This window comes from Aotus nancymaae, unplaced genomic scaffold (genome assembly GCF_030222135.1).
Source record: "Aotus nancymaae isolate 86718 unplaced genomic scaffold, 86718_ANA_hifiasm-v0.15.2.pri h1tg000018l, whole genome shotgun sequence".
Lineage (NCBI taxonomy): Eukaryota > Metazoa > Chordata > Mammalia > Primates > Aotidae > Aotus > Aotus nancymaae.
In genome coordinates, this window is record NW_026988430.1 from 9,849,649 (window position 1) to 9,872,745 (window position 23,097).

Below are 23,097 nucleotides of genomic sequence, written 5' to 3' on the forward strand. Positions count from 1 at the left end.
ACAGTAAAGCCCAAAACCGCACGTTAGGTCTTTCTGCCTTTAGACCCGCATCTTCCCTGCCCATTCTTCCTCTAGGAAAATCTGGCACCGGGTTTTCTCTGGGTAATAAGAGCGGGGCTTCAACTTCCTAGCGCTCCTCCAGATGCTGGAATCTCCCCGGCCTCCAACACTTCTGCTAGACCTGCGTCTCCCCAGGGAAACTTTGAAGTTCTCTTCGGAACCTCGCAGGCTGACAAGTAAGTCAGAGCGATGGGTGGAGGAGGTTGCCATGGAGACAGGTCCCGGGCCAGAGACGCGGGAGGGGGAGGCCGCAGGTCGGGCTCCGATTGGCTCTGCGGCGCGCAGCGTTCTCCCGGCGCACATGCGCAGTGGCGCCGAGGCGAGGTCGCGGCGTAGCAGAGGCACTGGGGCTTCTGGGCCGGGTTTCTCGGGACCGGGCTGGAACGTGCAGCTCCTGGCCGGGCCACGCTCTGCTTTGCGGGGAAGGGAAGTGGCGGAGCCCGAGGACCCGCTGCCGTGCGGGACTGAGCCCGCCACGCAGGCGCCCGTGCCAGCGCCGCCATTGTTGCCTGTGGCCTTAGGGCCGCTCCAGCTGCCCGTCGGCCGGGTCCCAGCGACAGGTATTGATGTCCGGGCGCCGCGCGCGAGTGTCCGCGCGGTCAGTGACAGCCCGAGCCCGTCCATGCGCGGGCGCCCGTGCTCGTGGCCTGCGGGAGGGCAAAGACGGGGTGGAGGCTGCTGTGGGCCCAGTCGCAGCGTTGCGTGTCGCAGGGTCTCCTACTCCCCCGCTGCCCTCGCCCTCGACCCTGCGGCTGAGGAGGAGTTAGAGGCAAAGGGACTTGGCCGCGAAGGGGCGGCGACAGGAGGCCAGGCGAGGCTGTCGCATCTCCTCTGCAGGGCCTTGTGAACAGTTGGCTTTGGCGGCACGACTGTGCCTGAGCAGGGCTCGGAGCTGAAGCCTGGGCACAGGTAGTGTCTGTTCTCCAGATCAGGCCAGTTCTAACGTTTCCTTCGAGAATCCTGGTTTCGAATATATCCTTAAGGAACTGTCTCCTGTAGACGCACTTAAAGGGCTTCACGTCACACCAACCTCTTCTACTCTTTTCCAGTCCAACCTCCTGTCTTCCCAGCCCTTTGATAGTGACAGGCTAGAGTCGGCTGGCATTAACATGCAAAGCAGATAAATGGCTCGCCCTTTCCCTTGACAGTTCCCTTGGGAACCTTGAGCACTGTATTAAGAAGAAATTCTCCTAGTTTCTTCCAAGTAACAGATTTGCTCTATTATTATCGAGAGCCAGTTCAGTCATTACAGCTTCTGTAACATCAGTGACTAAAATAATGAAACTATTTTGTCTATAAAAATGTTTAATTTTTTTTTTCAACAGGTTAGAGGTTTAATGTGCCTCTGACACTACCTTTTTAATAGCAGCTCCATCCCCCACCAACCCCAAGCAGATTGCAGTTCCCTTACAAGTCTAAGGATATAGGGGAGGAAGACAAGGTGAAATTTATGTTTGTTCATCTATGCACACTGCGAGTGTTTCTGTGTGTATATACGTATAGTAGAGCATGCAAGGAATTCTTGACCTTGTGGTCCATGCTTGTGTTTCAGGGTCTCTTATCCATCCCTGCAAGTTCTGGGCTCAGAATTTGTCACTAAGCCTGCTAACTCTACCTTGATTCTGTTCTGCCCTCGGCTGCAGCAGCCTTTGATATAGTGTCCTTGTGACTCTAGCATGAGACTTCAAGCAGTTGCCTCACTACTGGAGAAATAAAGGATATTGCCAGATTGACTCTCCTGTCTATAGCAATGTTAGTCTCAAGCAAGAGGATGAACAGTTCTTCACGTTCCCAAATCCTTCTAAGGTGGAAGTCAGACAAGGCTCAGAGTGGACCCTACCATGTTGAGAAGGAAATCCTTACTTCGAGATTCTTGCGTGACACTGAGACCTGTCGACAGAATTTTAGGAATTTTCCATACCCAGACCTGGCTGGTCCTCGAAAGGCATTGAGTCAACTCCGAGAGCTCTGCCTTAAGTGGCTGAGACCTGAGATTCACTCAAAGGAACAAATTTTGGAACTGCTGGTGCTGGAGCAATTCCTGACCATCCTGCCTGGTGAGGTTAGGACTTGGGTAAAGTCCCAATATCCAGAGAGCAGCGAGGAAGCAGTGACTCTGGTGGAGGATTTGACTCAGATTCTAGAAGAGGAAGGTGAGAATCATAGAGCAGAGAGGGGAGGAATCCCTGGGTGGTTAAAGAAGACAACAAGCACATCTGAGCAGCTCTTTTAAAGAAATTGGGGAGAACACTGAGAGGTCCAGGATGCATTTTTTAAAAAGAAAGAAATTGGGGAGAACAAAGTTTGGTGAGTCAGAACAAGGCTTTAACATGAGCTCCATCCTGCATCGTTTTATCCTTCCAGATTGGTTGGGAGCAAACACACATTATCTAAACCCCCAGGAAAAATATCTTGAAAGAGTGACCAGGCACAACCAAATTACCACTGTGTGAGCCTTCAGAAAGTACCTGCAGAGGTTTGCACCATTCTACTAACAAATCATTTGTTTTGTGAATAGAATTTTACAATAAAATACTTCCAGTAAAGGAAGAAAGGGTTGAGAAAACATTCCCTTATTAAGAGACAACTCACAAAATTAATATCCCATAAGGATTTAGTTAAAATATGAATTTTGGGCCGGGCGCAGTGGCTCATGCCTATAATCCCAGTACTTTGGGAGGCTGAGGTGGGCGGATCTCCTGAGATCAGGAGTTCCAGACCAGCCTGACCAATATGGTGAAACCCTGTTGCTATTATAAATACAAAAATTAGTCGGGCGTATAGTGCGAGCCTGTAGTCCCAGCTGCTCAGGAGGCTAAGGCAGGAGAATCACTTGAACCTGAGAGGCAGAGGTTGCAGTGAGCCCAGATTACTCCACTGCACTCCAGTCTGGGTGACAGAGCAAGACTCTTTCTCAAAAAAAAAAAAAAGGCCAGGTGTGGTGGCTCACACCCCAGCACTTTGGGAGGCTGAGGCGGGCGGATCACGAGGTTAGAAGTTCCAGACCAGCCTGACCAAAATGCCGAAACCCCGTCTCTACCAAAAATACAAAAATTAGCCGGGTATGGTGGTGCGAGCCTTAGTCCCAGCTACTCGGGAGGCTGAGGCAGGAGAATCACTTGAGCCCGGGAGGCAGAGGTTGCGGTGAGCTGAGATCACACCACTGTACTCCAGCCTGGGTGACAGAGCGAGACTCCATCTCAAAAAAAAAAGTGAATTTTGTTCATACTTTTAAGATTTTTAGAGCAAGCTTGTTTTCGAAGTCTGTTTTGATGTCTTAGGACAAGTCATTGGCCCTTTCCTCTGATGCTTTGAAGTAGGAGTGCTGTTTTTGGTTTCCTTCTTACTTCTCAATTTAAGAAAGTGTAGGCATCCATTTGGTGAGGGGTTTCCTAAGCTATTCAAAAAGGACTAATCTCCTTCATGACCTCTTTCTCTTCTCTAGCTCCTCAAAACTCTACCCTTTCCCAAGATACCCCAGAGGAAGACCCCAGAGGAAAACATGCTTTCCAGGCAGGGTGGCTAAATGACTTGGTGACCAAAGTGAGTTTGTCTATCTTTTCTGATTTTAAAATGCCTTCTTAGTGTGTGAGGACATTTTCTGTCCTGGCCCTGTAACTACTGTGCCCCCAAAAGCTCTATCAAGGACTTAAGCCTCAGTTTCTCTCCTATGTTGTCTTTGTCTGTTAATGTAGGTAAATGTACAGTAAAGAAAAGGGGCTTCCATTGCCTTCCCTTGATACGTCTTTCCTTACTTTGACTTTGTCAACAATATCACATACGGGGTACGGGATTGACCTCCACAGCCAGATGGATTTAGGTTTTGGTTCCTGGCTCTACCACTGGAACTGCAATTTGGGACAAGATACTTAACCACTCTTAGCCTGAGTTATTCTACTCTCATAAATAGAATTTATTTCTTAGATTGTGAGTATTAAATTTTATGAGACTTGTAGTTGGGCTGGATTACAGTTAAGCAATTAATAGACAATTGTTCCTATTATTTTGCCTCATTAACAAGTAGTTAAAGGCCATGCATTCTGTGATATTACTGTTGATCATGAGTCTATATATATTTTTTGAGACAGAGTCTCACTCTATCACCCAAGCTGGAGTGTAGTGGCGTGATCTTGGCTCACTGTATCCTCCGCCTCCTGGGTCAAGCAATTTTTGTGCCACAGCCTCTGGAGTAGCTGGAGTTACAGGTGCATGCCACCACGCCAAGCTAATTTTTGCATTTCTAGTAGAGACAGGGTTTCGCCATGTTGGTCAGACTGGTCTTGAACTCCTGACTTCAGGTAACCCAACCACCTTGGCCTCCCAAAGTGCCAGGATTACAGGCATGAACCACCACACCCGGCCATGAATCTAAATTTTACAGAATAGCAACTTCAGCTACCTTAAGAGAAATATACTGTAAAAATATAACTGGTCTTTCTGAAATTGGAAAGCCTTTGGTAACTAAGTTAAAATGATTATTCATTGATGATGTGAACATTTACCTACAAAACCTAACAAAATAAAGGGAAAAACTGTTAAAAACACCAAGAAAAATTAGATAAAATCACTCTACAGAAAATTACATGAAAAAATTAATCACATATATATATATACACACATACATATATATATATATACACATATATATGTGTGTATATATACACAAGTAGAAATCAGATAGATGATAAAATGAAATAAATGCTTCCAGTATCAAAACCCCCCAAAAAACAAAATATCTAAAACAGCTTTATATAAATATTTTAGCACTTTCATGTCTAATATTTTGTAGAACATGAAAGACACCTTGTATATTATAAAGTCATCAGTTCTCCCTAAGTTATAAACCTAATTGAATTTTTTTTTTTTTTTTTTTTTTTTTTGAGACGGAGTTTTCGCTCTTGTTACCCAGGCTGGAGTGCAATGGCGCGATCTCGGCTCACTGCAACCTCCGCCTCCTGGGTTCAAGCAATTCTCCTGCCTCAGCCTCCTGAGTAGCTGGGATTACAGGCACGCACCACTATGCCCAGCTAATTTTTTGTATATTTAGTAGAGACGGGGTTTCATCATGTTGACCAGGATGGTCTCGATCTCTTGACCTCGTGATCCACCCGCCTCGGCCTCCCAAAGTGCTGGGATTACAGGCTTGAGCCACCGCGCCCGGCCCAACCTAATTGAATTTTTAAATCTCAGTATGATTTAAAAGAAAAAAAAATTTCAAGAGATGGGATCTCACTGTGTTGCCCAGGCTGTTCTTAAATTCTGGCCTCAAAGTGATCCTCCTGTCTTGGCTTCCCAAAGTGCTAGGATTATAGGCATGAGCCACCACACCTGGCCTCCTTTCATACAATTATATGAAAAAATAAACGTGGCTGGGCATGGTGGCTCACACCTATCATCTCAGCTGTCATCCCAGCACTTTGGGAGGCTGAGAAGGGTGAATCACCTGAAATCAGAAGTTTGAAACCAGCCTGGCTGACATGGCAAAACCTTATCTCTTCTAAAAATACAAAAATCAGCTGGGTGTGGTGGCTCATGGCTATAATCCCAGCTACTTGGGAAGCCAGTGCACTCTAGCCAGGTGATAGAGCAAGACCCCATCTCAGAAAAAAAAAAAAAAAAAGAGAGACTCATGTAAAATAATATTACATTTTTAACAAAAGAAGAGCAAACAAGAAAGGCACTAACCTTAACAGATTGTGAAATGTATTTAACAGTGCAGCAATTCAACACTGTGTTTATTGTATTTTTAAAAAGAAAGACTGCATTTAATCATAGAACACATAAAATTATCTTAACATTTTAATTATAACATGTTGGATTTATTCTTAAAGCACAGCTTGAAAAGCAAAATCATTCAACTCTATGTCATCTGTGTTTAAAATTTAAAACTCAAGTCAGGCATGGCAGGTCACTCCTATAATCCCAACACTTTCGGAAGCTGAGGCGAAGGATCACTTGAGTTCAGGAGTTTGAGAACAGCCTGGGCAGCATAGCAAAATCCCATCTCTACAAAAAAATTTAAAAATTAGCCAAATGTGGTGGTGCACACTTGTAGTCCCAGCTACTTGGGAGGGTGAGGTGAGAGAATCACTTCTGCCCAGGAGCTCGAGGCTGCAGTGAACAATGATTGCACCATTACACTCCAGCCCAGGTGACCAAGTAAGACCCTGTCTCTTTTAAAAATAATAGTAATAAATATTTTCCTTTTAAAAATTGAGCTGCCACCGATGCATGTACTAGTCCAGCACAGGCGTCAGAGACCATCTCTTTTAAAAATAATAATAAGAAACCTTTTCTTTTTTAAAAAAAAACAGAGCTGCCACCAATGCGTGCATGAATGCCAAGTGAAAATAAATTCCACTCTATTTTCAGACTTCCCTTTAGGGTTATGGAGAGATGCTGTGGGGCTGTCTGTATGTCGGGGGAGGTTTTGACTAGCCAACTTCTAGGATCCTACTAAAGCTTAAGATTCTATGACACTCCCCCACCTTATAAGTGTCCCCTTTGCCATTAGTTCTTGAACTGAGTTTAGTTACATTTGATATTTTAGGAATCAATGACATTCAAAGATGTGGCTGTAGACATCACCCAGGAGGACTGGGAGTTAATGCGTCCTGTACAAAAGGAATTATACAAGACTGTGACGTTACAGAACTATTGGAACATGGTTTCTCTGGGTAAGGATCATTTACAGCCCTCCTCCTCCTAGCCTGTCCACCAGGGTATCTTTCTTACACCTGTTGTTAAAAATGGGTTGGGCCTCACACATGCTTAGCTAAAAATGGGGTCTAGCAACAAATGTTCATACCTCATTCTAGCACAAAAGTGACTGTTTTACTCCTATTTCCCAAATGAAAGGTTTTTAAGTGAGAAAACATTGGAAACAGATGCACAGCCTCATAGTGCTGCCACCTGATTCTGCCTTGCTTGGTCTTTGCTACTCTAAGGGAAGGTTTCTTCCTTCATGATCTCTGTGTACATATCCTCTTCAGTGACAGGAAATTTTTATCCTATCTCCGAAAAGAACAACAACAAAAAGCCTAATTCTTTTATTAGATCATGTCCATGAACTATTGTTTTCCTACAGAGCTCCATTCTCCCAGATATGTAGAAGTTTGGTAATAAAACTTCAAGCAACTATTTATCTCCAGGATAAAATTTATTATATTCCTCCTGAACAGGACTTACAGTGTATAGACCAACTGTGATTCCCATATTGGAAGAACCATGGATGGTGATAAAAGAAATTTTAGAAGGCCCTAGTCCAGGTAAGAAACAAAAAAGCACATGAGCTTCTTTACATTTCAGAATCTATATCCTAAGTGTGGTGAGATATGCTTTTTAAATATGATCAGCTTGCTTTCTGCAAAGGCATTCAAGCCTGTCAAGAACACTAAGCTGTTTGGCATTGCTTCCTTATGGAGGCCTCTTCAGGAAGAGTTTCCAAACATCACTGTTAGACCTTTCCCCTGTGTCTCTTCTCATTTTCTCCTTCTATATGACCTCTAGATCCCATCTCTTAGAGCTTCGTATAGGGCTTTCATTGTGCCATTTTCCCCTTCCTGTATATTTAAACATACATGAATGCCCCCTAAAAATTTCAATGTTAAACCTTCTTCTTTTTGAGTTTCTTTTATTCTGTTCACTGACAAATTCCTACATCCCCCTGCCTTCATCTTTTGTAAATCATTCCTTCCTTATTTTAAAATTATTTTAAAATATAATATATTCATAAGATTCAAAATTCTTAAAAATGTGTAAAGCAAAATATATATAAAATGTTCCACCTGAGTACCACGTTCACCCAGTTCCTCCATCTCCCCAGCATGTGACTGCTGTAAAAGTCTGTCCTCCCACATAAGTAGAAGTCAGGTAATAAAGTGTGAACAATTGTTGTCTCCAGGTTAAAATTGTGGCGATAAGCAGTTATTTGAAATGTTTATTATGCTTTGGATTTTTTACATATGAAGTCAATATAAAAATAGTTTTTCTCCATTTTTAATATGAATGGTAGCATACTATACATACTGTTTTGTACCTTGCTTTTTAACTTAAAAGTATATCTTGAAAAGCCTTCCAAATGAGTATGTAAAGAGCTTCCTCATTTCTTTTTTTATATCTTCATCATATTTTTATTATTGAACTTGTTTCTTATTCATGGACTTTTTCATTCTCATTCTTTGCTTCTTCCCTCTGCAATAACTTCATTTTAAAAGACTTAAAACCTACACATGCACAATACATTCATCACTTATGTACTGTCTACCTGGAATCACTAATTATCATCATTTAACCACTTTTGCTGTATCTCTATACAAAGGTTTTGCACTGAACCATTTTACAGTTAGTTACAGGCATCATGACAACCCCTAAATATCTCTTAAGAACATGAACATTTTTCTACATAAACATGATACCATTCTCTCACTCTAGATATTTAACATTTATATGAGTGTTATTAAATGTATAGTCAAATATTCAGATTTTCCCAACTGTCCCAAAAACATCCTTGATAGATATTTTTCTCCCCAATACAGGATCCAGTCAGGAATCACATGTTCCACTTGCTTATCTCCTATCTTTAGTCCCTTTTAACAGAGAAATGTTCCCCAGCCTTTTTTCTGTTTTTAAAAAAGTCTTCTATTACATTGACGTTTTTTAAAGGATCCAAGCCAGTTTTTTTTTTAATGACCTACAGTTTAGATTTGCCTCATTGTTTCCTAAAGATAGTCAGGTTAAACATTCTGCCAAGAATATTTGAAAGGTGATATGTATCTTCCGTTGCATTTCCTCAGGAGGTATGTAATAGTAATTTGTCTCATCATTGGAGATGCTCAGTTTCGTTAAGGTGGTGTCTACAGTGTCTCTCCTCTTTAAAGGTGCATTCTTTGTGACTAATAAGTAGTCTGTGGAGTGATACTTTGCAGTCACATGACTATTCCTTGATAATTCTTTACTTAAATTTTTTAGCATCCATTTGATGGTCTTTGTAATACTATATTGCTGGTTGCAAAATGGTGATTTTCTTTTTCTTTTTCTTTTTTTTTTTTTTTTGAGACCGAGTTTTGCTCTTGGTTCCCAGGCTGGTGTGCAATGGCATGATCTCCTCTCACTGCAACCTCCACCTCCTGGGTTCAAGCAATTCTCCTGCCTCAGCCTCTGCAGTAGCTGGGATTACAGGCACATGCCACCACATCCAGCTAATTTTTATATTTTTAGTAGAGATGAGGTTTCACCATGTTGGCCAGGCTGGTCTTGAATCCTGACCTTAGGTGATCCTCCCGCCTTGGCCTAGCAAAGTGCTGGGATTATAGGTATAAGCCTCTGCATCCAGCCACAAAATGGTGATTTTCTAATTCAGTCATCTTTTCTAAATGATTAATAGCATTTTTCATTAAAGAACAGCTCTTCTGGCCAGGCATGGTGGCTCTCGCTTGTAATCCTAGCACCTTGGGAGGCCGAGGTGGTTGGATCATGAGGTTGGGAGGTCAAGACCAGCCAACACTGTGAAACCCCGTCTCTACTAAAACTACAATAATTAGCTGGATGTGGTGGCAGGCACCTGTAACCCAGCTAATTGGAGGCTGAGACAGAAGAATCACTTGAACCTGGGAGGCAGAGGCAGAGGTTGCAGTGAGCCAAGGTTGCACCACTGCACGACCTCGGCTACAGAGCTAGACTTTGTCTCAAAAAAATAGCTCTTCCTCCCCCACCCCATTTTTGTGTATATACCACTGTGAACTAATGGAAAATTTAAAAATTCGATATATTATTAGTTGGCCAGGCACAGTGGCTCACTCCCATAATCTGAACACTTTAGGAGGCCAAGGCAGGTGGATCACTTCAGGTCAGGAGTTTGAGACCAGCTTGGCCAATGCAGTAAAACCCTGTCTTTACTAAAAACAATAATAATAATAATAATAATAGAAAAATTAGCTGGGCGTGGTGGCACATGCTTGTAGTCCTAGCTACTTGGGAGGCCGAGGCAGGAGAATCACTTGGACTGGGGAGGCGGAGATTGCATTGAGCCAAGATTGCACTACTGCATTGCAGTCTGGGCAACATAGCGAGACTCCGTTTCAAAGAAATAATGTGTGTGTGTGTGTGTGTGTGTGTGTGTATCTATTATTAGTCCATTAATTCCAGTTTTTACATTTTGTTTTGTGTTTTTGATGCTCAGTTATCCCAAATTTGGGCAATCTGACATCAAATGAAGTTCAGCATCTTTTTGACATGTCCCAATTAGTTTTCCACCATTTCCTTGCTTTCTGGCACAGCCAGATGTTCTTTAGGCTCACCATATGCTTACCTTAGACTTGGAATTTCTCCAAGGAACCCTGATTCATTTTAGTAGGGAATGGTACTTAAAAGCTAAGATCTGGGCCATAAGTGTATTCACTGTTTATGGGTATCATTGCTTCTGTTCAGTGGATAGAGCTAGGAGGTATGTGTGTGTGTTAGTTATTTTAAGTCATGAGTTCATACTTAAACTCCAATTAAAATCTAACACTACAAGGATATTCCATTTTATATATTTCCATATTCCATTTTGTATCTCCTTTCTCATACAATGAATAACCTGGTTTCCAATAACATCAGTATATTTACTTATTTGCTATATCATATGTTACGCACAAAAATAGTTTCAAATTTACATCAGTACTACTACCGATAGAAACAGTCTAGAAAGTTTAAGATTTCTTTGAAGTCCTTTTTGTTCTTAAATTATATACTACTAAGGATAGTGTTATCTTGCTTTTTAAAATTGTTTTTAATTTACATTTTTGAGTATGTAAAAATAGTAACATGGCTCAGAAGTCAAAAACTATATAGAAAGGTATACATTTCCATTCCTTCTACTCTCTTCCCACCTACTCCCAATAGGTAACCATGATCATCAGTTTCTGGCGAATCTTTCCTATGTTTCTCTTTGCAAAAATAAGTTCTTAATACATTATCTTCTTTTGCATACAAAAGAAGTATACTATGTATATTCTTGCATCTTGCTTTGTTATTCCATTTATTATTTTATTATTTTATTTTATTTTATTGCTATTGTTGAGACAGAGTCTCATTCTTGTCACACAAGCTGGAGTGCAGTGGTGTCATCATGGCTCACTGTAACCTCCATCTCCTGCGTTCAAGCTGTCTTTCCACCTCAGCCTCCTGAGTAGCTGGGATTACAGGTGTGTGCCACCACACCCAGATAATTTTTATATTTTTTGCAGAGGCAGAGTCTTGCCATGTTTCCCATGCTGGTCTCAATTTCTGGACTCAAGCGATCCACCTGCCTTAGCCTCCAGTGCTGAGCTCACAGGTGTAAGCCACACCTCCCAGCCATTACTCCATTTTTTAAATCTAAAACACTGACTTCTTGTATGTCCATCAACATGGATGCTAGTATACAACAATAATGACAGATATGATATGGCCAGCACAGTGGCTCACACCTGTAACCCCAGCACTTTGGGAGGCTGAGGCAGGCAGATCACTTGAACTCAGAAATCTGAGACAAGCCTGGCAACATAGTGAGACCTGTCTCTACTGAAAATTTTTTTTAATTAACTAGTCGTGGTGATACATGACTGTAGTCCCAGCTACTAGGGAGGCTGAAGTGAGAGGTAACAAGCCCGGGAGATCAAGGCTGCAGTGAGCCAAGATCACACCACTATACTCCCACCTGGGTGACAGAGCGAGACCCTGTCTGGAAAAAAAAAAAAAAAGATATACTACCTTAGAGTGAATTGTTTCACTTTTTAAAAAAATTTATGGCCTTATATGCCTTAGTTTGAAAAATACAAAATACACCTACAGTACACTAAATTATCTGGGGAACAAATTCAGCACACACAAGGCACTGAGAAAACATACATAGTGTAATGGATATAAGCCTAGACTAGAGTCAGGATAATCTTCTGGGTGATACTTGCAGTCTGAAATCACTTTAAGTTAACTTCTCAATATCAGGAGTTTTTTGGATCATCAGAGAGCACAAATTTGGGCTATGAATCCTGAAGAAAGGGCAATGTATGGTTACACATATGGAGAAGGGAGATTTTTCTCCCTCCAAAGAGTACCAAGACTGAGAAAGACAGTTCCTTTTTTCCTTCTGTAGAGTTGAGATTTTGGGGTTTTTCCTAGCCTAGCATGTTCTTACATCATGTGTAATCCTCTGTTCAAGGGACTGCTGTCAGCCTCCTCTCCTGGACTGGGCCCCAGGCTTTGTCTTCTGGCCTCAGAGTCCCTTGTACCCTCAAAGTGGAAGCTTAAGTTAATCAAACATGATTGAGGAGCTAGCTCAGGCAGTCAACTTGAGCTGTTACTGATGTCTTGCCTTCCTGCTTTTACTTAATTTTTGGCCTGTGAGGCTTTTGCTTTCTTGCCAGCTTAAAGATACATAGTAAGTTGAACCAAGCTTTGGTTAGGGTACTTCAGGAGGTAGTCACACTTCGGGAAATGGAAACTTTGGTAATTAACAAACAGAATAGTAGTGTTGGTTCGATGGCCATTACTGTCTCACATCTTTTATGGTTTTTTTATGTTTATATTTTATGGTTTATAGTTCTTTATACAGTACTTTGCCATTCTTTGAGGTCAATTCAAGTCACACTTCCCCCGCTGAAGCTTTCCTTGATTACCTGAGTCAACATTAATCTCTTCTATTTAGAAATATTATGCCACTTTTTGTCCTTATTAACCAACAGATAAAACTTCTAACCAATCCTTTCTGGTTTTAGTGATAAACACATATTTAAGCCCTGCTTAACGATCTGTTTCAGAATTTTTAGTAAACTAATTTGTTTAAAACTGTACATTTATAGTAGCAATTTATTCATGATTATCATTTAGTCTTGTCACTTTAAGCTTGTTAATTATAACTTTACTTTTCAGTTAGGTATTACAATCTGTCATAGGCTGATATTGATTACATAGAAGTTGAACTCAACGTCTGGTATTATCTCATCTTTTTTGTATATAGTCACACCTACCTGTACAGTCCATTCACATTCTCATTTTCTTCTGGGGAAGGGAATAACAAATCCTGGTTTGAGAAAGTTCATAAATTTTTTTCTTTCATAAAAGTAACAATTGTTTTCCATTTTTAAAAATTTTTTCTTATTTTGCTACATCTACGAGAATGGAATATAACTACTTACTAGTACTAAATAGCAATAAAAGTAATGTAGCAAATTTATTGAAAATTAGAAACTAGAAAACCCATAATATCATTATTAGCATTTTGGTAATCTTTTTCCACTTCTGATGTGTTTTCATGCTTGTTATGATACTTGTTTCATTTAACATTACTCCTAAACATTTCTGATGTAAACTATGATTTTGTATTTGAATAAAAGTTTTAAAAAGTAGTTTGTAAATTCAGGCAGTACAAGGAAGCAAATAATAAGTGTCCTTCTTCCATCAGTCATGACCAGGACCTTCTCCTCTTAGATTATTTGTGTATGTGTGTGTGTGTGTGTGTGTGTGTCTCTGTGTGTCTGTCTATCTTATGTCTGTCTGTAACACAAATAGCATATCTTTACACAGTTAGGATCTTGCTCCACTTTTTTTAATACACCTGCTTTTTTTTTTCACTTAATGTGCCCCACACACCTTTTCATGTCAATGTACCTAGACCTACCTAATTATCAGTTATCAATATTCTGTTATCCCTTATTCTATTAATAACTATTCCCTTACTGATGGATGTGGCTGTCATTTTTAATTACTGCATATTACTCAACTGAATGGATATGTTTGTAAAGGTATTACACTGTGATCTGCCTCTTCGAAAGTTTCTGAAGTATTTAGTATTTACATTTTTGCTGTATTATAAATTCTACGTTTGATTAAATTACATTATATAATTCTTGATATTTGCAAGTTATATGTTTCCCACCTGGTTTCAAAGGAAAAAGAGGTTGTAACTTTAATTTTGTGCTAAATAATTATACAAGAAATGTAATAGGCACCAACAAATACGTATTTGGCTGCCTTATTACAGCCAGGTTAGTTTGAGGGTCAACCTTTTTGGTTTGGGGGTGTGTGTGTATGTGTGTGTGTGTTTGTGTGTTTGGTTATGTGTGTGCATACCTATCCATGTACGCTTTCATTTGAGTTCACCTTTTTACACGTGAATGTCATTTATTTTACCATTTCATTTGAGTTGCCACCATGTCCAGTCTCGGATCATTTTCTAAAGGAAATGTAAAAGAAGGATAAGCTATTTCCATAATTTTCATCTAGGTTGGAAATATAAGAAATGTACAGAATTGTGAATTACAGTCATGTGCTGCATAATGATATTTTGGTCAATGACATACTGCATGTATAACAGTGGTCCTATAAGATGACAGTGAAGCATATATAGAAACCTGGTATATGAGCACTTGATATTCATATTGCAGATCAAGTAGGGGAAATGACTGATACTCAATAATAGTGCTGGGACATTTAGCTTTCCATATTTAAAAAAAGAAATATATATATGTAAAATCTAGGTTCATATAAGTATACTCTATGATGTTCACACAATGATTAAATCAACCAACACTACATTTCTCAGAACATATCCCCGTTGTTAAGCAATGCATGAGTGTACTCATATAAAGCCAAGTTATGTCATGAGCCCAATACTATATTAGGTTGAACCATATAAAGTTCCTGACATTCAGCCATTTTGACCTATAAAAAAGGCAACTTCCTATATGATTCAACCTAATCTGTATTTTATTTTATTTTTTGGGAGACAGATCAGGCTAGAGTGCAGTGGGGCTATCATGGGTCACTGCAACCTGCATCTCCTGGGTTCAAGCAATTCTCATGCCTCAGCCTCCCAGGTAGGTGGGACTACAGGCACACACTACCACATCTGGCTAATTTTTTGTATTTTTGGTAGAGACAGAGTTTCGCCATGATTGCCAGGCTGGTCTCGAACTCTTGACCTCAAGTGATCCACCTGCCTTGGCCTCCCAAAGTTCTGGGATTACAGAAGTAAGCCACAGAGCTTGGCCTTTAATCTGTATTTTAAATTCAGAGAAGTATCTTAGAGAAAAACATGAGCTGGACTTTAAACACCTTTTTTAATAGGTGGAGAAATCATCATAAAAGAAGGCCTAGAGAGTAGGATTAGCATGGCATCTAGAGGAAATTATGAAGAAATAGCGGATAACTTTAGGTCCTGGTGTGGTGGCTCATGCCTGTAACCCTAGCACTTTGGGAGGCTGAGGCAGGCGCATCACCTAAGGCCAGGTGTTCAAGGCCAGTCTGGCCAATGTGGTAAAACCCTGTCTCTAGTAAAAATACAAAAATTAGCTGAGTGTGGTAGTTCATGCCTGTAATACCAGCTACTTGGGAGTCTGAGACACAAGAATCACTTGAACCTGGGAGGCAGAGGTTGCAGTGAGCCAAGATGGTGCTGAGTCTGTCTCAAAAAAAAAAAAAAAGTAGTGGATAACTTTAAATTAAGCTGAATGTGAGTTGTAGTATCAGATAGAATAGAATAGAAAGGCCTGAATTATTTTGGGACTGAATGCCAAGTGGAGGTATTTTAAACTTTTTTTCTTTTTTTTTTTTTTAAACTTTTTTTCTTTAACTTTAATCCTTTAAGCCACTAGTCCTTAAACTTTGGTATGTAGCAAAACTGCCGGGCTTAATAAAACAAATTACTCAGCTCTACCACCAAAGTTTCTGATTCAGTATGTCTGGGTGACACCCAATAATGTTAACACATTTCTAGATGATAATGATGCTTATGCTGCTAGTGTGAGGACTGTACTTTAAGAACCATTGTTTAGGCTGTGGGAGATTTACTAGAGATACTTGAGCATAGAAAGCACTCAGTGAAATTGCTTTAGGAATATTATGTGGGATTGTGCCAAGCAGATTGAAAGAGAGAGTGATGAGAGTCAGTGTGTCTACTTTATGAACCCATTACATAAATTAATCCATGAGGCCATCCCAAGTTATCCCACACAGTGTTATCACTGTTTTGATTTCTCTTAGCTCTGTCACCTGACCTAATCTGTTTTATTCCCTCTGTGCCCATGTTGAATATGAAGAACCTGTCTGTTTTCACCAACTTAGTCTCCCTTTTTCTTCTTTCTTTTTTTTTTTTTTTTTTTTGCCCTTTTTGTCTCCTTTCCCAAGTTTTAAAGACCATGATGATGAGGTTTTCAGAGCTGTTCTCTTTGGGCATTTTATCCATGTTTATTATTTTGTTTCTATTTTACCAGTTTCCTTTCTCCAAATAAATGAAGACTTTTTGTATTCTTTTTATTTCAGAATGGGAAACTAAAGCCCAAGCATGTACTCCAGTAGAGGATATGTCTAAACTCACAAAGGAAGAAACCAAGACCATCAAATTAGAAGACTCATATGACTATGATGACAGATTAGAGAGGCGAGCCACAGGAGGCTTCTGGAAAATTCCCACTAATGAAAGAGGTTTCAGTTTGAAGTCAGTCCTTTCACAAGAAGATGATCCTACAGAAGAATGTCTTAGTAAATATGATATATATAGAAATAATTTTGAAAAGCATTCAAACCTAATTGTACAGTTTGATACCCAGTTAGATAATAAAACTATGTATAATGAAGGCAGGGCAACCTTCAATCATGTCTCGTATGGTATTGTACATAGGAAAATACTTCCTGGAGAGAAGCCTTACAAGTGTAATGTGTGTGGGAAAAAATTTAGAAAATACCCATCCCTCCTGAAACACCAAAGTACCCATGCCAAAGAGAAATCATATGAATGTGAAGAATGTGGGAAAGAGTTTAGGCATATCTCATCCCTCATTGCACATCAGAGAATGCACACTGGAGAAAAACCATATGAATGCCACCAGTGTGGTAAAGCCTTCAGCCAGCGTGCACACCTTACTATACATCAGAGAATTCATACTGGAGAGAAACCCTATAAGTGTGATGACTGTGGAAAAGACTTTAGTCAGCGTGCACACCTTACCATCCATCAAAGAACACATACCGGAGAGAAACCATATAAATGCTTGGAATGTGGTAAAACCTTCAGTCATAGTTCATCACTGATTAATCATCAGAGAGTTCATACTGGAGAAAAACCTTATATATGTAATGAATGTGGGAAGACTTTCAGTCAGAGTACACACCTTCTTCAGCATCAAAAAATACATACTGGGAAGAAACCATATAAATGCAATGAATGTTGGAAAGTTTTTAGTCAGAGTACTTACCTTATTCGACATCAGAGAATTCATTCTGGAGAGAAGTGTTATAAATGTAATGAATGCGGAAAAGCCTTTGCTCACTCCTCAACCCTTATTCAACATCAAACCACTCATACTGGAGAGAAATCATATATATGTAATATATGTGGGAAAGCCTTCAGCCAGAGTGCAAATCTTACTCAACATCATAGAACACATACTGGAGAGAAACCATATAAATGCAGTGTGTGTGGGAAAGCATTCAGCCAGAGTGTGCACCTTACTCAACATCAGAGGATTCATAATGGAGAAAAACCCTTTAAATGCAATATATGTGGGAAAGCATATAGACAAGGTGCAAATCTTACTCAGCATCAAAGAATTCATACTGGAGAGAAACCCTATAAATGTAATGAATGTGGGAAAGCTTTTATTTATTCCTCATCACTCAATCAACATCAGAGAACTCATACTGGAGAGAGACCCTATAAATGTAATGAATGTGATAAGGATTTTAGCCAGAGAACATGCCTTATTCAACACCAGAGAATTCACACAGGAGAGAAACCCTATGCATGTCGTATATGTGGTAAAACCTTTACCCAGAGTACAAACCTCATTCAGCATCAACGTGTTCATACAGGTGCCAGACATCGTAATTAATGGATAAGGGAAACTTCATTTAGGTTTTACAACTTCATTTCAATTTTATTTTGTGCATTCTATGTGTTAAAACATTCAGAAGAAATCTGAAGAAGTGCAATGTGCTAGATACCACTCAGCAAAAGTATCAGAATTAGTGGTATGGATATAACCTATTTAGATTTAATGTGAAATTTAAGAAGGAAATTTGACTTCTTAACCTTTATTTGATATGAGTTTAATTCATTACAGAAAGAAACCCTGTGAAGGGTATTCAAAAACATAACTCATCAACTCTTTATTTCAAGTACAGTCATCCCTCGGTATACTCGGGGAATTGGTTCCAGGACCACCTATGTATACCAAAATCTACCCATATTCAAGTTGCACAGTCAGCCTGGCGGAACCTGTGTATGTGAAAAGCCCTGTGTCTACGCAGGTTTCCCATCCCTGAATAATGTACTTTCAAACTCTGTTCAGTTGAACAAAAAAATCCAGTATAAGTGGATCTGTACAGTTCAAACATGTTGTTCAAGGGTCAACTGTACATCTTAGTGAGGCCTTATGAGTGTAACTTGGGAAAGTGTCCATCAAGTAGAGATTTCACACTAGAGAGTAATCTTAAAATTGCAGAAAAGAGAAAGCTGCTTTCAGGCCTTTTATTTTTTCCCAGCTTTGAAGCCTTAAAATATGTAAAGGATTCCCTCCTGTTTTACTTCCCCTTCTCCTCTTATGCCATAACTGCTATATGGAGCCAGTAGGTTTGAAAAAACAGTTGAAAGTATCTTAAAGATTTCTATATGATCACTGTTTAGTTACACCTTCCCTCAGATACTGAAATATTAAAGAGAGGCTTAATGAAAGATATAGTAGAGACTAATGTGTATATAATATTAGATGTGTAAAGATTTAGTTAAACAGGCAAAAATTAAATGCCCCAAGTTTAAATGAATTTTTAATACATGTTAGCCTTGATATCACTAGGTTATGATGTTCAAGGTCATCCTTACGGAAAAAACTAGGTATACGGTTCCCATTTTTTTCACCCAACTCCTAAATTTATATGTTAGGTTTCTCTGTGACTGTTTTACTATGGAAAGTTCATTTCTTCCATTGAAACACGTTTCTTGAGTATCTACTATGCTCAGGTCCCAAAATTCTTAATTGGATCCTTTCAAGGCTTGTTACAATGCTGAAAATCACAGGTGATTTACACAACAGAAAGATTTCTAGAGTAATGAGAAAGTGATGTGATATTTTGTCATGGAATGAGCATAAGCAACCTGCTAAAATGGGTTGCCAAATGGTACCTCGATCCCAAGAGAAGGAAGTGGAAGTAATGGTGCAGCTATATAAATAATGTGAGAAAAAAATAAGTAATGGAAAATAGATTTGAGTTCACTGAAGAATATGGGTCAGGGGAAAAGGTGAAATTTTAATGGAGTGAGGAAAAATACATAGATAATTGCTATAACATGAAAAATAATTGGACTTGCTTTGCCTATGGAATGAGAATGGCTAAATAAAAAAGAATTCAGCCTGGTTATTAAACTGAAAACAAAATGACTTATTTTTAAGGAATAAATGGAAGCCTGACACTCCTTCATACATACAAGAAAAATAGAGATTACTCTTAACATGTCAGGGAAAAAGTTGTAAAAAGCACTGACACAGTAATCATTAAACAATGATAACTGGGTTTGTGGGTTCTAAACATAAAAAGAAAACTGGCAGAAATGCAAATAGAAATAGTTGAAAAATACTATTGCATTTCATATTTATAGCATTCCACTACCAGAATATAAAACCATATTCTGAGAACTGAGATTTCATTGTGCTCATATTTGTTTTTCCAGTCCCTCACATAATAGCACATGGTCAATACATGGTTGAATTAATTAATTAATTATTGATGAATAAATTAAATTATTTATATACTTTAATTTATAATTAAATTATAATTAATTATATAAATTAATTTCAGTAATAAAGTAGAATTGGAGTGAAAATTCTACTTTTTCACTCCATGAAAAAGTGGAGTGAAAATTGGTATAACTAAAAGTACTATTGTGCATATATCAAAGAAATGTTCAACAAATAACATTTACTTGGGAACTGCTTAAAAATAGTGAATCTGATTTCATAGGGCATCTACACAGGAGATTTTCCCAAGCTAAATGAGGGGAAATTGGTATCAATTCTGATACTATAAATACCAATTTAAGCATGTATTAACCATGCAACTTCCTTTGGACATTACTGTTTATAAAATTATCCTACAAACAGGTACTGAAGGATAGACCCAGGATCCTAGCATCCTAAAGGCTATATTGTTGAGTGTTTTCTTTAAGAAACTTGATTTCCCTTTCTCTTACATTAGTTAACCTTGATTTCATAGTATTCTGCACAAAGTACAGGTTGCAGAATACTCAAACTGTGCTTATATAGTTATGTTTTTTTTAAAAAAAATAACAGTTTTTTGAAAATCTTATTTTTTTGATGCTGCTTCATCCCTCACACAACGCTTATTTCTCTTGGTTGAGCATGTGGCATGTTAAAGCCCATAGCACCTTTCTTTGCTTTACTGTGTATTTCCTGCCTTTGTATGTTTTATGTAAATAATGCATTTATAAAGTTTTCCACTGATACACAGAGGCAATTGATGCCCTTATAAAATAACAGATTAGTAATATTGGAGAACCCTAGATCTTTGTGTATTTTTCCCACTTTCACAGTTGTCTGACCCACAAACTATTCAGCAGTTTAGCAAATAGCCTTATTTTCCAGAACTTTTTATTATGAGTTTTCAAATATACAGAAAGATTTAAATATAATAAAATGAACTGCGTACCCACCTAGATTTAAAAACCAACATTTTGCCATATATGTATTTTTTTTTTTTTACCAAACATTGGAAAGTAACTTACAGACATTTCATCTCTAAATACTTAAGCATGCATCTCATAAAAATAAGAACAATCTTTTACAGAACCACAATACAATTACATACCTTAAAAAAAGGACAGTAATTCCCTAATATCTGAAGACCTAGTCTATGTTTAGATTTTCTTTGTTGACCCAGTCAGTTTTCACACACAGTATTTGATTGTTATGTCTGTTTTATCTATCTAGAATAGTCCCCACTTTGGTTTTTTCTCTTTAAGAGAGCAGGTCAGTTGTCTTGAAGAATGTCTCACATTCAGGATTTAACTGATTATTTACATGTGGGTTGTTCCTGTACCCCTTGTAGTTTCCATAAATTAGAAGTTAGGGCAAAAGGCTTGATTGGATTGTTTAAACATTTTAATGATAACACCTCACAGATGTATTTCATAGTGCATCATATCAAAAGTCTCACTAATACCAGGTTGACTCACTATCAATGGATCACTCAGTTGAGGTGGTAATCACTGTATCTTCCTAATATAAAGGTAGTTTTTCCTATGGCAATTAACAATTTGTGGAATGACACTGGCAGTATATAGATATTTTGGTTGCAAACAACTTACCTGGTAAAAAGTAACCAACAGTGATCCTTGCCTGAATCCATTGTTTCATCAGTGTTTGCAAAATGACAGTTTTATAATTTTATTTTACATTTGTTGAGTAGCATTCTTGTATAGGCTTTCCTCATCAACTAGGAATGCACTAGAGGCAGAGTCAGGCTCAATTATTTTCCCTTAATTACCAATGTTGGAGTTTAATTACCAGTAAAGAATTTGGTGCTCTCATCTGCAGTGATAACAGATGATTCAATGTGTTAACAGTCATTTATGATCATTGTTTCTGATGTTCAGATTGTCCCAAATTTGGCCAGGTGCAGCCCTTAAAGTAGCTCTTAATATCCTTTTGACATTCACTGTCTACTCTTTTATTGCCTTCTAACACAAGATATCTCACCTAAGTTAGAGAGAACACTTCCATGTTATACATGCTAGAAAGCAACAAATTAGCTCCAAAAGGCCTGTGACAAGGCCATCAGGAAATTTACAAGGGAATAGAGCTTATCGGTTAATCTGCCAAGTGGGTTAAGTAGAGGGCAATTAAGAGAGCAACTAGATGTATACCTAATATGTTGTGTTTTAACTATTACATGTCTTGATAAATTATGGTATTTATAAGCTAATAGCCCTCCTCTCCCACCACATCTCTTAAGATAGGTTTCTGGTAAGATCTAAATATTAATCTTAAGGATCTGTTTCATGCAAATCTAAGTACTAGTTTTTCTTGCTAAACCTTTATTCGGTCTCTAAAACTTTAAGCCTGTTCTGTTTCATTCTTTGTCTTCTGGTGTCAGTTCACTTGCATGTGCCAGTAAGTGTATTCTTACTCCTCTATTTCTGTTATTCTCCCCATGGCTCTATATTTCATCATAATTAGTAGCCCCTTAAAACACTGTAACCATTACAAATGGCAAGCATGTGCACTACAGTGATATGTACAAATGTATGTGTAAGTGTGTAAGCAGCATCGGGCCCTGCACTCTGTATGAATGGGAAAGTGAACCGCATGATGCTGAAGTATCTTGCTTGAGGTCATACGTCATATAATAACAGAATAAGGATTGGAACTGCATAGCTCCAGCACTTAGTTGAGTTCTTCTTGTAAAATAATGTTAAATGGGAATTCTGAGTACAAATGGTATGTACCTACAATTTTATAAAAGTATGTATTTTTATGAGATTAGAGCACCAAAAATTTTTTTAAAACTTTTAATCTTTTTTCCCATACAGTTTCTTTCTTTCTTTCTTTTTCATTTGTTTGCTTTAAGGAGCAGAGAGTTTAAAAGGCAATAAGGGGCAAGAAGGAAGGGAAAAGGAAGAAAGAAGAAGCTCCCCTGTACAGAGACAGAGGGAGGGGGTCTCCAAAGCTGAAAGAGGAGGTCCCCACCTGCCACAGAAACCAGCCAGGTATATATGCAGAAGCTAGAGGAGATGGTGTTTGATTTGCATAGGGCTTGGGGGATTGATTTGACTAGGCTTGTCATTCACATAGCGTGAGAAAGAGCTGGCCCACCCACCCTAGTCTTTTAATATGCAAATGCAGGTACCATGATGTTCTACACACGTGGGGATATATGGGGGTGGCTATGTTGCCAGGAACATATGCAGCAAGGACAAGAAGATGGGAACCACCATGTTGGGTGGACCCAGTTTCTAATGGCCAATATTTGCATATCAACGGTTGCTGGCCTAAGAGCTGGGGCTCT

The 23,097-nt window shown here is 38.9% G+C and overlaps 1 protein-coding gene across 3 annotated transcripts; it reads left to right on the forward strand.

The window, feature by feature from the left end:
• The first annotated feature begins 745 nt into the window (after nt 1-745).
• On the forward strand, nt 746-22,570 carry ZNF287 (zinc finger protein 287). Of its 3 annotated transcripts, none has more exons than XM_012472113.3 (6): nt 746-1,501; nt 1,613-2,213; nt 3,506-3,603; nt 6,611-6,737; nt 7,242-7,328; nt 16,342-22,570. In XM_012472113.3, exons 2-6 carry the CDS (start codon nt 1,811-1,813, stop codon nt 17,907-17,909), a joined length of 2,283 nt encoding a protein of 760 aa, XP_012327536.1. In that variant the 5' UTR covers nt 746-1,501; nt 1,613-1,810; the 3' UTR covers nt 17,910-22,570. The 3 variants fall into 3 exon arrangements, with proteins under 3 accessions (XP_012327536.1, XP_012327537.1, XP_064234339.1); XM_012472114.3 differs by having other exon boundaries at nt 746-969; XM_064378269.1 differs by having other exon boundaries at nt 746-2,213.
• The last annotated feature ends 527 nt before the right edge of the window (nt 22,571-23,097 follow it).

Bases quoted from the DNA above. Each gene is read 5' to 3' on its own strand.
- ZNF287 (XM_064378269.1), top strand. From the start codon at position 1,811: ATGTTAGTCTCAAGCAAGAGGATGAACAGTTCTTCACGTTCCCAAATC. The intron at 2,214-3,505 runs GTGAGAATCATA...TCTCTTCTCTAG, and splicing joins TCAGATTCTAGAAGAGGAAG to CTCCTCAAAACTCTACCCTT. The intron at 3,604-6,610 runs GTGAGTTTGTCT...TTGATATTTTAG, and splicing joins TAAATGACTTGGTGACCAAA to GAATCAATGACATTCAAAGA.